General features: G+C 70.9%; 2 protein-coding genes across 3 annotated transcripts; one reads left to right on the top strand and one right to left on the bottom strand.

The window, feature by feature from the left end:
* The first annotated feature begins 1347 nt into the window (after window positions 1-1347).
* On the top strand, window positions 1348-8345 carry AEBP1 (AE binding protein 1). Of its 2 annotated transcripts, none has more exons than XM_035571517.2 (21): window positions 1348-1617; window positions 1888-2385; window positions 2610-2681; window positions 3337-3408; window positions 3537-3626; window positions 4080-4169; window positions 4288-4377; window positions 4484-4561; window positions 4642-4716; window positions 4807-4916; window positions 5002-5141; window positions 5243-5327; window positions 5410-5554; window positions 5638-5726; window positions 5812-5935; window positions 6016-6212; window positions 6304-6483; window positions 6558-6897; window positions 6984-7123; window positions 7211-7310; window positions 7385-8345. In XM_035571517.2, the coding sequence occupies exons 1-21, from the start codon at window positions 1386-1388 to the stop codon at window positions 7936-7938; spliced, it is 3501 nt and encodes a 1166-aa protein (XP_035427410.1). In that variant the 5' UTR covers window positions 1348-1385; the 3' UTR covers window positions 7939-8345. The 2 variants fall into 2 exon arrangements, with proteins under 2 accessions (XP_035427410.1, XP_035427409.1); XM_035571516.2 differs by having other exon boundaries at window positions 3316-3408.
* On the bottom strand, window positions 8309-12860 carry POLD2 (DNA polymerase delta 2, accessory subunit). Its single transcript, XM_035571518.2, has 11 exons — window positions 12815-12860; window positions 11298-11542; window positions 10469-10590; window positions 10039-10162; window positions 9854-9968; window positions 9555-9753; window positions 9389-9469; window positions 9115-9272; window positions 8881-9008; window positions 8671-8772; window positions 8309-8590 (listed from the first exon to the last, which is right to left on the bottom strand). The coding sequence occupies exons 2-11, from the start codon at window positions 11512-11514 to the stop codon at window positions 8433-8435; spliced, it is 1404 nt and encodes a 467-aa protein (XP_035427411.1). The 5' UTR covers window positions 11515-11542; window positions 12815-12860; the 3' UTR covers window positions 8309-8432.
* Window positions 12861-14251: the final 1391 nt, after the last annotated feature.

Genomic DNA, 14251 nt, shown 5'->3' with positions numbered 1-14251 from the left:
GCTGTACTGGAGTGAGTTGCACTGGGAGCTGAACTGGGGGGGTTGTACTGTGGGGGGTGTACTAGGAGGGGCTGTACTGAGAACTGGGGGGGGCTGTACTGGGAACTGGAGGAGTGTAACGGGGGCTGTACTGGGGGGGGCTACATGGGGGCTGCACTGGGAGGGCTATATGGGGGGGGGGGGTCTGCATGGGTGGGGTATTGGGAGCTGCATGGGGCGGGGAGCTTAATGGGGAGGGGTGCTGCACCGGAGTGGGGCGGCACTGGGAAGCACTGGGCGGCACTGGGAGGCACTGCGCGGCACTGGGCAGCACTGGTTGCCGCAGGGCAGCCCCCCCCCACACCAGCCGCCCCCGCCGCAGCGTGTCTGGTCGGTGACTCACGGCTGGGCCGGGGGCCACACGTGTGCTGAGCGCGGGGCTCAGCCCGGCCACGTGGCCCAGCCCGGCCACCGCGGGGCCCGGGGAGCCTGCGGGATCCTGCCGGGGCCTGGCGCGGTGCTGGGCCAGCAGGAACGGGGCACGCGGTGCCGTGAGGCCCGTCCAAAGTGGTGCTGGTGGATGGGGCCAGCCCGGTGCTGCACGCTCGGTGGCCATGGCGTGGCCGTGCCGTGCCCGCGCAGTGCACGCGGTGCTGGTGCTGGGTCCCCTGCCAGTGCTGCGCTGGTTCCAGTGCAGAGCTGGTGCTGAGGCAGTGCCAGTGCTAAGCGGTGCTGGTCCTACACGGTGCCAGTATTGGTGCCGATGCAGCACAGTGCCCACATGGTGCTGGTGCCATGCCGTGCCAACAGTGTGAGTGCCAGTTGTGGTGCCAGGAGGTGCCAATACGGTGCCGGTGCTGGTGCCGTACGGTGCCAAAGCAGTGCCATTCCCACGCAGTGCCAGTGCCGGTGCCATGCAGTGCCAGCACCGTGCCAGTGCCAATGCGGTGCCAACTCAGTGCCAACTCAGTGCCGGTGCTGTGAGGTGCCAACGAAGTGCTGTGCCGTCCCGTGCCAATGCAGTGTCAGTGCTGTTCCCGTGCCTACGTGATGCCAACACAGTGCCGGTGCCGTGCCAACGAGGTGCTGGTGCCAGGGTGTGCCAATGAATTGCCGTGCCGTGCTAACGCGGTGCCAGGGCTGTTCCCGTGCCAACGTGATGCCAACGAGGTGCCAGTGCCTCGGTGCCGGTGCTGCGGGGTGCCAATGAAGTTCTGTGCCGCGCCGTGCCGTGCCAACGTGATGCCAACGCGGTGCCGGTGCCGTTCCCGTCCCCCCCCCCCCCCCGCCCTCCTCCCCAAACCCCCGCCCGGTGCCGCCCCCGGCCCGCCCCCGCCCCTCCCCTGCCCTCCTCCGGTGCTCGGCGGGGCCGGGCCGGGCCGTGCCGGTGCTCGGCGGCGGCGGCGATGGCGCTGGCGGGGCCGTCCCGCTCCTGCCTCCTGCTGGCGGCCGCGCTGCTGCTGCCGCTGCCCGGGGCCGCCCCGGACCCCGCCGCGCCCGCGCTCACCGACGCCGAGATCGAGGCGTTCCTCAGGGGCTTCCTCGGGCCCGACGGGGACCGGGACGGCGACGGCGACGGGGACGGCACCGAGCCGGGCTTCGCCACCGAGCCGGGCACCGGCACCGGGCTGGGCACCGGTGAGGGGGGGGGGGGGGTGCTGCTGGGGCTGCCCGGTACCGGGAGAGAGTGGGATGTGTGTGTGGGGGGGGTGGGGGGGTAAAGGGGGGGAGCAGTGATGGGGGGCACCGGGGGGGTGCTGGGCTGGGGGTGCTGGGTTTGGAGGTGCTGGGTTCGGGGTGCTGGGTTGGAGGTGCTGGGTTTTGGAGGTGCTGAGCTGGGGGTGCTGGGTTCAGGGTGCTGGGCAGGGGCTGCCCCCACCCCCCCCCGACCCGACCCCCCCCCCCCAGACCCCCCGGAGCGGCTGCCGGAGCCCGAGGCGCCCAAGAAGGCCCGGAAGGACAAAGCCCCCAAACCCACCAAGAAGCCCAAGGAGAGAGCGCGGGGCTCCAAGAAGGACAAGGACAGGGACAGGGACAAGGAGCGGGACAAGAGCAGGGACAAGAGCAACGACAGGGACAAGCCCCCCAAGAAGCCCAAGGAGAAGCCCCCGAAAGGCTCCGAGAAACCCCCGAAAGGCTCCGAGAAACCCCCCAAAGGCTCTGAGAAACCCCCCAAAGGCTCCAAGAAGCCCAAGGAGAAGCCGCCCAAGGAGAAGCCACCCAAGGAGAAGCCGCCCAAGGCCACCAAGAAGCCCTCGGGCACGAGGCCACCGGAGCTGCCGGACACCCCCTGGGAGCACCCCGTGGCCCCGCACCCCCCACGGGGGGAGGACAGAGAGGGGACGTCCCTGTCCCCAGGGCAGCCGCAGGCCCCCGAGGAGGAGGAGGGGGATGGCAGAGACCGAGGTGAGCGGGGGGACACCGGGGGTCCCGTCCTGTGCTGAGCGCTTGTCACCCGCGTCCCCTCGGCTCCCCCGCTGCTTTGTCCCCGGGGGCCGCATGGTGTGGCCGGGGTCACCCCCGTCCTGCCCCTTGTCCCCCGTCTCGTCTCCTCCCTCCCTGGGGTCCCCTCGCTGGGGGTGGGCCGGGGACGCCAGCGCTGCCACCCCTCTGCATGTCCCTGTCCCCAGGTGAGCTGGAGGAGCTGCCGACGGAGCGCTGGGAGCTGGGCGGGGAGGACTGGCAGCCCGCTCCCGAGGCTGGTGAGAGCCCGAGGCCACCCCCTGCGTCCCAGTGCCACCTCCTGGCATCCCAGTGCCACCTCCTGATCCCCCGTGTCCTCTCGCTGCGTCCCAGTGCCACCTCCTGGCATCCCAGTGCCACCCCCTGATCCCCGGTGCCCCCTCCTTGTGTCCCCAGTGCCACCCCCTGGTCCCCCCTGTCATCTCCTGGTGGCCTGCTGCCACCTCCCAGCATCCCAGTGCCACCCTCTGATCCCCGGTGACCCCTCCCTGTGTCCCTAGTGCCATCCTGTTCCCCTGTGCCACCTCCCTGTGCTCTGGTGCCACCTCCCTACGTCCTAGTACCAGCCCTGGCATCCCTGTTGCCACCTCCCTGTGTCCTGTTGCCACCTCCCCATGTCCTGGTGCCACCTCCTTGCATCCCAGTACCACCCCTGGCATCCCTGTGCCACCTCCCTGTGTCCTGTTGCCACCTCCCCGTGTCCCAGTGCCACCTCCTTGTATCTCAGTGCCACCCCCGTGATCCCAGTGCCACCTCCCCTTGCCCTGGTGCCACCTCCCTGCATCCCAATGTCACCCCAGCATCCCCAGTGCCACCTCCCCCCGTGTCCCAGTGCCACCCCTGTGATCCCGCTGCCACCTCCCCGTGTCCCAGCCCCACGCGTCCCCCCCGCAGAGGTCCCCGTGGAGCCGGAGCCGCCGACGCTGGACTACAACGAGCAGCTGGAGCGGGAGGACTACGAGGACTGTACGGTGCCGGGGGGCGGGCGGGGACCGACGGGGTCCCCTGGGATGGCTGGGGGGGGGGACACAGATGCGTCCCCCCCTTCCCCTCCGCCTCGCAGCCCCGCAGTCATTGCCCCCCCCTGTCCCTAGTCGAGTACATCCGGCGGCAGCAGAAACCCCGCAAGCCCCCGAGCAGGAAGAAACCTGTGCGAGTCTGGCCCCAGCCGGAGACGCCGCCACGTCAGTGCGGTGACAGGGGGACAAAGGGGGCTGGTGGGGGGGGGGTCCCCAGCCCCGGGTGGGGGGCAGCATCGTTTTGGGGCAGCCCAGGGCTGGGGTGGGCATGGGGACACCAGAGATGTACAGGGAGCACGTGAGGGTGCAGGGGACACCGCGGGGACACGGGGACCCCGTAGGGGCTCGAGGGATCCCGTGGGGACATGGGGACCCCATAGGGGCATGGGAACTCCACAGGGGCTCAAGGGATCCCGTGGGGATACGGGGACTCATTCAGGGCCATAGGGACTGCAAAAGGGGTTTGGGGACCTCATGGGAGCTACAGGGGACAGAGAAGCGCCCACAGGGGCATGGGGAACCCTACAGAGGCACTGGAGACCCTGTAAGGTTACAGCGACCCCACAGAGGCGTAAAGGACCCCACAGGGGCACCCCCAAACCCTTTTGCCACCCCCAGCCAAGCCAGAGGAACCCCCCCCACCGCTGCCCGCCCCCGTGACCGAGGGGGACTACGAGGAGGGCTTCGAGCGACCCGACTACGATGACCGTGAGTGACGAGCCGGGGGGGACCGGGGGCACCCCTGCCCCTGGCGGGGGCTCTGTGGGGCCACGGGCCGGCCCCCCATGTCCCAAAGGGGCGTCCCAGCCCTGTTCCCTCCCTGCAGTGGACTACGGGCTGCCGCCACCACCCAAACCCAAGAAGCAGCTGGAGAAAGAGGAGGAGATGGAGACGGACGAGGAGAAATTGAAACCCTGTGAGAGGCTGGGGGGGGGTGGCACGGCACAGCCCCATCCCCATCCCTGTCCCCATCCCCGTCCCCATCCCCGTCCCCGTCCCTGACGGCCGCTCTCCCCTGCCAGGGAAGCCCAAGAAAGGCGGCAGCAGCAAGGAGGAGGAGGAGGAGACCTGGGCGGAGGAGAAGGGCCGGGACCGCAAAGGTGGGTGCGGGTGGGGGCCCCCTGCCCCATGTCCCCCCCACACCCTGGCTCTGCCCCCTCACCTTGCTGCCGTTTTCCAGGAAAACCCAAAAAAACAGGGGGGAAGAAGTGGGAGACAGACGAGGACGAGTGGGCGCCGCCGGAGGAGAAGACAAGTGAGTGTCCCCGTCCCTGGGGACAGGGGAAAGCGGTCACCATGCTGGGGGGGTGGCACTGACTTTGTGCCATGTCCCCCACCCCCCCAGAGTGTCCCCCCATCGGGCTGGAGTCCCACCGCATCGAGGATGACCAGATCCTGGCCTCCTCCATGCTGCGCCACGGGCTGGGCGCGCAGCGCGGGCGCCTCAACATGCAGGTGGGCGCCCGTCCCTGTCCCCATCCCCGACCCCGTCCCCATCCCTGTCCCTGCGCCACCCTCGCTGTCTCCTCACTGTCCCCAGGCGGGCGCCAACGAGGACGATTTCTTCGATGGCGCGTGGTGTGCCGAGGACGACAGCCGGGCGCACTGGCTGGAGGTGGACACGCGCCGCACCACCAAGTTCACCGGCGTCATCACGCAAGGACGCGACTCCCAGATCCAGTAAGGGGACGGGGACAGGATGGGGGGGGGTGGCCCTGGGGCCAGCAGCGGGGCGGTGGGGGTGACAGCCACCCCCACGCACCGTCCCCTTCCTCCCGCAGCGAGGACTTTGTCACCAAATTCTACGTGGGCTTCAGCAACGACAGCCAGAGCTGGACGATGTACACCAACGGCTACGAGGAGATGGTGCGCGGCGTGGGGGGGCTGGATGGGGTTGGTTGGGGTGGCGCTGGGGACCCGCTGCCACCCCCACGTGTCCCCTCCCCAGATGTTTTACGGCAACGTGGACAAGGACACGCCGGTGCTGACCGAGTTCCCCGAGCCGGTGGTGGCGCGCTACATCCGCATCTACCCACAGACGTGGAACGGAAGCCTCTGCCTGCGCCTGGAGGTCCTGGGCTGTCCCCTCTCCAGTAAGACGGGGGTGGCAGGGGGGGGACAGCAGGCGGATGGCAGCCGCTCGGTCCCCAGGGCCACATCGCCGTCCCCTCCGCAGCCATCAGCAGCTACTACAGCCAGCAGAACGAGGTGACGTCCGCCGACAACCTGGATTTCCGCCACCACAGCTACAAGGACATGAGGCAGGTGAGCACGGTGGCACCCCGTGGGGCAGGGGGGTGCCTTCCCCGTCCCCGCCCCGTGCCCCAGCGCTCGCCCCCTGCGCCCGCAGCTCATGAAGGTGGTGAATGAGGAGTGCCCGACCATCACCCGCATCTACAACATCGGCAAGAGCTCGCGGGGGCTGAAGATCTACGCCATGGAGATCTCCGACAACCCCGGCGAGCACGAGACGGGTGAGGCAAGGCAGGGGGCGAGGGGGGACGGGGGGGCACGGGGAGGGGACGGCTGTGCCGTGATGCCACCCGTCCTGCAGGCGAGCCCGAGTTCAGGTACACGGCGGGGCTGCACGGGAACGAGGTGCTGGGCCGGGAGCTGCTGCTGCTGCTGATGCAGTTCCTCTGCAAGGAGTACCAAGACGGCAACCCCCGCGTGCGGAGCCTGGTGACCGAAACCCGCATCCACCTCGTGCCCTCCCTCAACCCCGACGGCTACGAGCTGGCCCGCGAGGCGGTGAGGAGCAGGGATGGCACTGGGGTGGCGGTGGTGGCACCGGGGACATCGGCGCCACTGGGGGCTCACTGCCGGTCCCCACCACCCACAGGGCTCCGAGCTGGGCAACTGGGCGCTGGGCCACTGGACGGAGGAGGGCTACGACCTCTTTGAGAACTTCCCCGACCTGGCCTCGCCGCTGTGGGCGGCCGAGGAGCGGAAGCTGGTGCCGCACCGCTTCCCCAGCCACCACATCCCCATCCCACAGCACTACCTGGAGGAGGACGCCACGGTGAGTGCGGGGCGCCCGGCGGGGGCGGTGGCGGCGGCGGGCAAGGGGCCGGGTGTCACACCGCCTCTGTCCAGGTGGCGGTGGAGACGCGGGCCATCATGGCCTGGATGGAGAAGAACCCCTTCGTGCTGGGAGCCAACCTGCAGGGTGGGGAGAAGCTGGTGTCCTACCCCTTCGACGCCGCCCGGCCCCCCAGCGAGACGCCGGCCGCCCCACGCCCACCGGACGACTATGAGGACGACAACCCCGAGGTGCACGAGACGCCCGACCACGCCATCTTCCGCTGGCTCGCCATCTCCTACGCCTCGGCCCACCTCACCATGACCGAGACCTTCCGCGGGGGCTGCCACACGCAGGACATGACCGACTCCATGGGCATCGTGCAGGGGGCCAAGTGGCACCCCCGGGCCGGCAGTAAGCGGGGCCGTGCTGTGCCAGTGAGCCGCCGGGTGGTCGAGGGTGACCGCATGCCAACGGGCCCTCGGTTGTTTTTTTGGCAGGCATGAACGACTTCAGCTACCTGCACACCAACTGCCTGGAGCTCTCCGTCTACCTGGGCTGCGACAAGTTCCCGCACGAGAGCGAGCTGCAGCAGGAGTGGGAGAACAACAAGGAATCGCTGCTCACCTTCATGGAGCAGGTAGGCGCGGGGCCATGAGTGCGTGCCGGGAGCCGGTGGCCGCTCCACCAGCCCCACGCGCTCCCCTCGCCCCTTTCCTCCGTGCAGGTTCACCGGGGCATCAAGGGCCTGGTGACGGACCAGCAGGGAGAGCCCATCGCCAACGCCACCATCGTCGTGGGGGGCATCAAGCACAACGTCAAGACAGGTAGGGGGTCGGGGGGATGCGAGGGTGCCGCGGCCCCGCTCCACAGCCCCCTCACCTCCCCTCGCCGCCCGCAGCCAGCGGCGGGGACTACTGGCGCATCCTGAACCCGGGCGAGTACCGCGTGTCGGCCCAGGCCGAGGGCTACAACCCCAGCGTCAAGACCTGCAGCGTCTTCTACGACATCGGGGCCACCCAGTGCAACTTCGTGCTGTCGCGCTCCAACTGGAAGCGCATCCGCGAGATCATGGCCATGAACGGGAACCGGCCCATCCGCCGCATCGTGCCCGGGCGCCCCATGACGCCCCGCGAGCGCCTGCGGCTGCGCCAGCGCCTGCGGCACCGCATGCGGCTCCGGCAGCAGATGAGGCTGCGGCGCCTCAACGCCACCACCACCGCCCACAGCCCCACGGCCCCCCCGGCGCCCACCACAGCCCTGCCCAGCCCCTTCAGCAGCACCACCTATGCGCCCTGGAGCCAGGAGCCTCCCACCGCCGGCACCTGGGAGATGGAGACCGAAACGGAGGTGGTGACCGAGCTGGTGACAGAGACGGAGGCTTGGGAGGTGGGCACGGGGACGGAGCAGCCCTTCACCACGGCCGAGACCTACACCGTGAACTTTGGCGACTAGGGGACGCCCGTTCCCTCGCTCCTGCCTCCAGGCGCTCACGCTTGGTTGAGTTTCGCCCGCTGCAGGCGCCGTCACCTGCTTCCGCAGCGCTCCTCGCCCGCGCCAGGCAGGCTGCAGCTCCCACCCGCCTCGCTTGCCAGGACCACGGCCACGCCACCCCGACGCCTGCCCCGAAGGCCGGCAGCTGCAGCACATCCCCCGGGCTGGGCTCAGGCGAGGACGCACGGCCCCGTCCCCAGGGACCCGGCGGTGCCACCGTGGCTGGGCGAGAAGGACGCAGCCTGGGTCCCCAGCACCGTGGCTCGGCCGGGGCTGTTGCACTCCCCAGGGCAGGGCCCTCGCGGTGCCGGCCCCAGTCCCCTCCACGCGGTTTTGTTACACGAATAAACCAAGCTGTATTGGTAGCAGCGCCGCGTCGCTTCTCCCAGCGGCTGCTGGTCCCGCACCGCGGCAGCTCCGCAGTTCTGTGCGGTGACAGAGTCCGTGCCGCGCCGTCACTGCCCGACCTCCATGTCCCCGTCATCGTCCTCGGCCCCGAAACCGGAGAAGCTGATGGGCTGGCAGCTGAGGTCGCGCAGGTTGACGAGGCAGGCGGTCTGCGTGGTGCTGAAGGCGGGCACCGCCACCAGCAGGACCCGCTGCCCCTCGTCCCCTGCGGGGACAGGCAGGTGTCAGGCGCCAGCCCCGGCACGGCCGCAAGCGAGGACGGGGCCGGATGGGGCTGGGACTCACCCGTGATCACCTTGGACTGGAAGCGGGGCGCGCTGCCGCAGAAGTAGACGTGAGGGCAGTCGGTGAGGATGAAGGGATCCGACTTGTAGAAGGGGTAGCAGCCTGCGGGGGCGGAGGTGAGGAGGGGAACCCGTCCCCACAGGCCCCCACGGGGCGCTCGGAGCCCCGCAGCCCCCGCCTCGGGGCAGCACAGCGGTGCCCCCCCCTTACCCAGGGTGTCCGGCGCCGTGGGGCTGATGTGTCCCGCCCGCAGCGTCCACTCCAGGATCTCCAGGTAGTCGTCCATGCTGCTGTACTTGAAGATGTCACTGATGTTTTGCCCGGACGTCCCCAAAAACCTACGTTTTGGGGGAAGGAAGGGCAGCTCCGTGCTCGGTGCGACTTGTCCCCAACCCCCCTAGTCACCAGCAGCTGTCGCAGCCCTGGTGGCACGTCGGTCCCCACCTGACGCCGTCCACGTCGGCCTGGTAGGGGTTGGTGACCAGTTGCAGCGTGGAGTAGGCGCTGGCGAGGGGCAGCATGCAGTGGTGCAGCGGCTGCTGCGGCAGCGTGTAGTTGGTGGGGTCGAACTCCCCGGGCATCACGTCCACAGGCACGGAGGTCTGCGGGGCACAGCGGGGGCTGTGGGGTGGGGGGACCACCACCCGCTGCCCCACGCCGAGGGGCTCTGGGAGCTGCTCTCCCACCCCAGCACCCGCATCGAGCCCTGGGCGCTCACACAGAGCTGCAGCAGGATCTCGTCCAGCATCTTCACGGCTTCCACGCTCGCAGCCTGCGTCTTCTTCGTCAAGTACCGGGCCTGCGGCAGCGGGGAGGCGGTGAGGAGCGCAGCCCCTCCGTGCCCCCCACCCCCAAGCCCAGCCTTTACCAGGCCCCCCCCGCACCTTGTGGAGGCTGTCTCGGCTCTGCGTGCTCTGGCTCAGCAGGTTCCCCGCCAGGATGACGCGGGAGATGAGCGCGGCGCAGCTCTGCTGGCCCTCGGCGCCCAGCTGCCCCGTCACCGCGTCCACCAGCAGCTGGGTGCCCAGCAGGGACTCGCCGCTGCCGCTGCCCAGCCCCAGCCCCGAGGCCAGCAGCACGAACCTGGGGGAAGAGAGGGCGGGCAGCGGGGACGGTGGCCTCTGGCGGTCCCCAGGGCTGCGGGACGCGGCGGGGACACGATGGGGACGCGGTGGGGACTCACCTGTCCGAGCTGGGGCCCGCCCAGGGCAGGGGCTGGGGCAGCTCAGCGAAGCAGAGCTCTTCCACCAGGAACCCGCCGTCCTCCTGCTCGCTGCCGTACACGGCGAGGATGGTGCCTGCGGCGAGCGCGGCGCTCAGCCCCGGCGGTGCCGGCAGAGCCGAGGCCGCCCCGCCGCCGTCCCCTACCTGTCACCATCTTGGACACCTCGACGTTCCCCGCCAGCTTGATGCGCTGCAGCTCGTCCTCCAGGATCAGCTCGTCCGAGGGGTGCACGTACTTGGGCAGGGGCGGCTGGGGCACCAGGTTGTGCTGCGGGGACGAGGGCAGGACCCCGGGGGGGGGGGTGGTTTTTGGGGTCCGGGCAGGCGGGCGCAGCTCCCGGAGGAGGCCCGGCCGCCCTCGGGGCCGCTCGCCAGCTGCGTGCCGGTCGGGGCTGTTTCCACTTAGCGCTTCCCCGCGACGCCAGCAGCGGCGCGGCCGTCGGCCAAGGAGGAAGCGGCTCAGCCAGGGAGGGAGAGGCGGCCGCGCTGCCATCACCGCCGCCGGGGCCAGCCCGGCCCCACGAGCCCACCCACGTCCCCCTCCCCGGGGGGACGGCATGGCACCCGCCGTTACCTCCTCGCTGATCTCCTGCAGGATGGAGGGCTGCAGCTGCATGGCCTTGAAGAGCGTCCCCACCACGCAGCACCGCTCGCCCGCCCGCAGCTCGCACAGCTTCCGCAGCGCCACGCCGCTGCCTGCGGGGACGGGGGCTCAGCGCCGCGGCCCCCCTCGCGGCATTTCTTTCCCCTTTTTCCCCCCAAACTGGGACCGTTCCCTAAATTCATCCTAGAGCGAACCGCTCGTCCTGCTTCAGCAGAAACAACAGCAGAAGGGGGCTGTCGAGGGAAGCCCCCCCACGGCCAGGGGCCCTCCCCAGGCTGCCGCTGTCACCTCCTCGCCCGGGGAGCGCTGGGGAGTTTGTCCCCGTGGGGTTTGGGGACAGGGATTTGTCCCCGTGGGGTTTGGGGACGGGGGTTTGTCCCCGTGGGGCTTGGGGACGGGGGTTTTGCCCTCACGGGGCTTGGGGACGGGGGGGTTGTCCCCGCGGCGGGAGGCCGAGGAGGGCAGTGGCGGGTTGGGAACGGCGTCAGCGCCGCCAGGAATGCGGAGGCTTCGAGGAGGCAGGAGAAAAATCAGGAAAACAACCCGCTTCGGCTGCTCCATCCCAACCCCCCCGCCACGATGCGGTGGTTACGGGGGGGGGGGGGGGGGGGGGGGGGGGGCACGTTCTCCATCCTTCCCCCGCGGCATCCCCGGCCGAAAAGCAACCGGGGGAGCAGCGCGGCGGCGTTTCGCCCCGCGGAGGAAGGAAGGAGGCCGGGGGGCTGCCGGGGGTCGGGGTTTGAGTTTTTTTTTTTTAGTTTTTTTTTTTGGGGGGGGGGGGAGGGTGGGGGGGGCTCACCCCATCGCTGCTGCGCCCGCTGCGCCAGGCGGGGCCGCATGCAGAGCAGGCGGGCGGCGTAGAGGTGCGCGTACTGGCGGCTGAAGCTGCGCTCCCCCAGCAGGAAGGGCTGCGAGCGGTCGGCGAAGTCGCTCCCGGCCCGGGCGAAGGTGGGGGCCTCGCCAGAGGGGGGGGACAGCAGGGCCTGAGCCGGGGGGGCCGCGACCGACGAGAACATGGCTGGGCTGGGGGGGGGGGGTGGGTGCCTGGGGGATAAAGAGGAGAGTGAGGATTCCCGAAATGGCCCCCAAATCTGTGCCCCCCCCCACCCCCGACACCAGAAGCCCCCCCAGCCCCAAAACTCACCTGGGACCCCCCCAAGGCCTGGCCCTGCTGGCCCCCCCCCCCACCCCAAGCACACAGGGAGCACAGGCCCCGGCCCCCCCAGACACCAGGACCCCCCCCTCCAAACACTGGGACCCCCCCCCCCCCCCAAAAATGGGACTCCCCCCATCACCAGGAGCCACCCCCAAGGGGTACTGGGACCCCCCCCCCCCAAGGACCAGGAACCCCCTTACCAGAACCACCCCCCCAAGCACCAGGACCCCACCCTCACCAGGGGACCCCCCCAAATACCCCTTGGGACCCCCCCCTCACCAGAAGCCTGCCCCAGGACATCGGGACCCCCACACACACCTCCGGACCCCCCCAAACACCGGGACCCCCCTCCCCGGACACCGCCACCTCCTTCCCCCAAACACCAGGACTCCCCCCCCATACACTGGGACCCCCCCCCCCAAAGACCGGGACCCCCCAGAATCAAGTGCCTCCCCCCAGGACCCCTCCCCAAACACCAGGACCCCCCCCCCACGGCACACACACCCTAAACCCCGGGACCCCCAAAACCAACAGGGACCCCCCCCCAATACACCGGGAACCCCCCCCCAAACACCGGGACCACCCAGACCAACTGCGACCCCCCCCCCCCCAAACCAACTGGGACCCCCCTCCAAACAGCTGGACGCCCCCCCAAACGAACCGGGACGCCCTTTGGGACACCGGGACCCCCTCCAAAACACCAGGAGACCCCCCCTCAAACACTGAGACCCCCCCCAAACCACCCGGGACCCCCACCCCAGGGCACCAGGACCCCCCCCAAACGAACCGGGATCCCTCCCAGGCCACCAGGACGCCCCTTGGGACACCGGGACCCCCCCCCCCAAAACACCGGGAGACCCCCCCTCAAAAAACAACTGGGACCCCCCCAGGACACCGGGACCCCCCCCCCCCCAAACCAATCGGGGCCCCCCCAAGGCACCAGGACCCCTCCCCCCCCCCCCCCAAAATACTGGGACCCCCCCAGGATACCGGGAGACCCCCCCTCAAACACTGCCCCCCCCAAACCAACCGAGATCCCCCCCCCAAGACACCGGGACCCCCCCCAAAGCAACCGGGACCCCCCCCCCCCAAGGCTTGAGGACCCCCCCCCAAAGCATCAGGACCCCCCCAAACGAACCGGGGACCCCCCCCAAACCAACCGGGACCCCCTTGGGACACCGGGAACCCCCCCCCCCAAACCAACCGGCCCCCCCCCCCAGGGCACCGCCCCCCCCCCCCATCACCCCCCCTCCCGCCGCTGACAGCCCCCCCGTGACGTACGGGGTCAGAGGTCAGGGGTCGGGGGGGGGGGCGGGGGCCGCCGGCCCGGCTGCACGCGGCGCGGAGGGGACGCGGGGGGGGGGGGGAGGGGGCGGAACGGGTGTTGGGGGGGGGGGAGGAATGGCGGGAACCGGGCCCGGAAGCGGCGTAACCGCGGCGCGGAACAGACGTCACGGCGGCGGGGCGCCATGGCAACCGCGGGGGCGGCGGCGCCGTTCCCATGGCAACGGGGAGCGCGGGGGGGGGGGACGCACCTGGGCCCGCAGGGCTGAGCCCCCCCCGAGCCCCCGCCCCCCCCCCCCCGTTTCCTGCCCCGCGTCCGAGGCCTGCGGATTATTTTGGGGGGGGGCGCCACTCGTGTCCGTGGGCCCCGCGTGGGGCCGGTGCAAAAGGCCCGGGGCGGCCCCCCCCATGGCCCCCAGGGGGGCTGCGGAGACCCCGCGGCCCTCCCCAGGGGTTTTGAGCCCCCCCCCCCCCCCCCCAGGGGTGTTGGGGCCCCCCCGGGGGTGTCAGGGCCCTCCTAGGTGTGTTGGAGCCCCCCCCCACGGGGTCTGCAGCACCCCCAGGGGGGGTTCGGGGCCCCCACGGGTGCTGGGGGTCCCTCAGGGTGTCAGAGCCCCCCCAAAAGTTTTGCCCCCCCCCCCCCCTCCCCCGGGGGTTTTGCCTCCACCCAGGGGTTTCAGGCCCCCCCGGTAGTATCAGGGCCCCCCCCCCCCGGGTTTTGTGTCCCCCCCCCCCGGGTTTTTTGAGCCCCCCCTGGGGGTTTTGGGGTCCCCCCGGGGGTGTCAAGGCCCTCATAGGTGTGTTGGAGCCCCCCCCCCCCAGGGTGTTTTTGGGGCCCCCACGGGTTCTGGGCGCCCCTCAGGGTGTCAGAGACCCCCCCAAAAGTTTTGCCCCCCCCCCCCCGGGTTTTTGGGCACCCCCCCGGGGGTGTCAGACCCCCCCCCCATGGTTTTTGGGCCCCCCCCGGGTTTTTGCCCCCCTACCCCGGGGGTGTCAGAGCCCCCCCCAAGGAGTGTCAGAGGCCCCCCCCTCATGGTTTTTGGGCTCCCCACCGGGGGTGTCAGAGCCCCCCCAAGGTTGTCAGAGCCCCCCCAATGGTTTTTGCCCCCCCCCCGGGTTTTGGGCCTCCCCCTGGGGTTGTCAGAGCCCCCCGCAAGGGGTGTCAGCCCCCCACATGGTTTTTGCCCCCCCCCCCCCGGCTTTTTGCCCCCCCCCCCCTCCCGGGGGTGTCAGAGCCCCCCCCCCACGGGTGTCAACCCCCCCAATGGTTTTTGAGCCCCCCCCCGCCCCCCCCCGGGGTGATTTTGGCCCCC

The sequence above is a fragment of the Cygnus atratus genome, chromosome 27, assembly GCF_013377495.2.
Source record: "Cygnus atratus isolate AKBS03 ecotype Queensland, Australia chromosome 27, CAtr_DNAZoo_HiC_assembly, whole genome shotgun sequence".
NCBI classification, from domain to species: Eukaryota; Metazoa; Chordata; class Aves; order Anseriformes; family Anatidae; genus Cygnus; species Cygnus atratus.
This window is presented reverse-complemented; position numbering and strand designations above follow the sequence as displayed.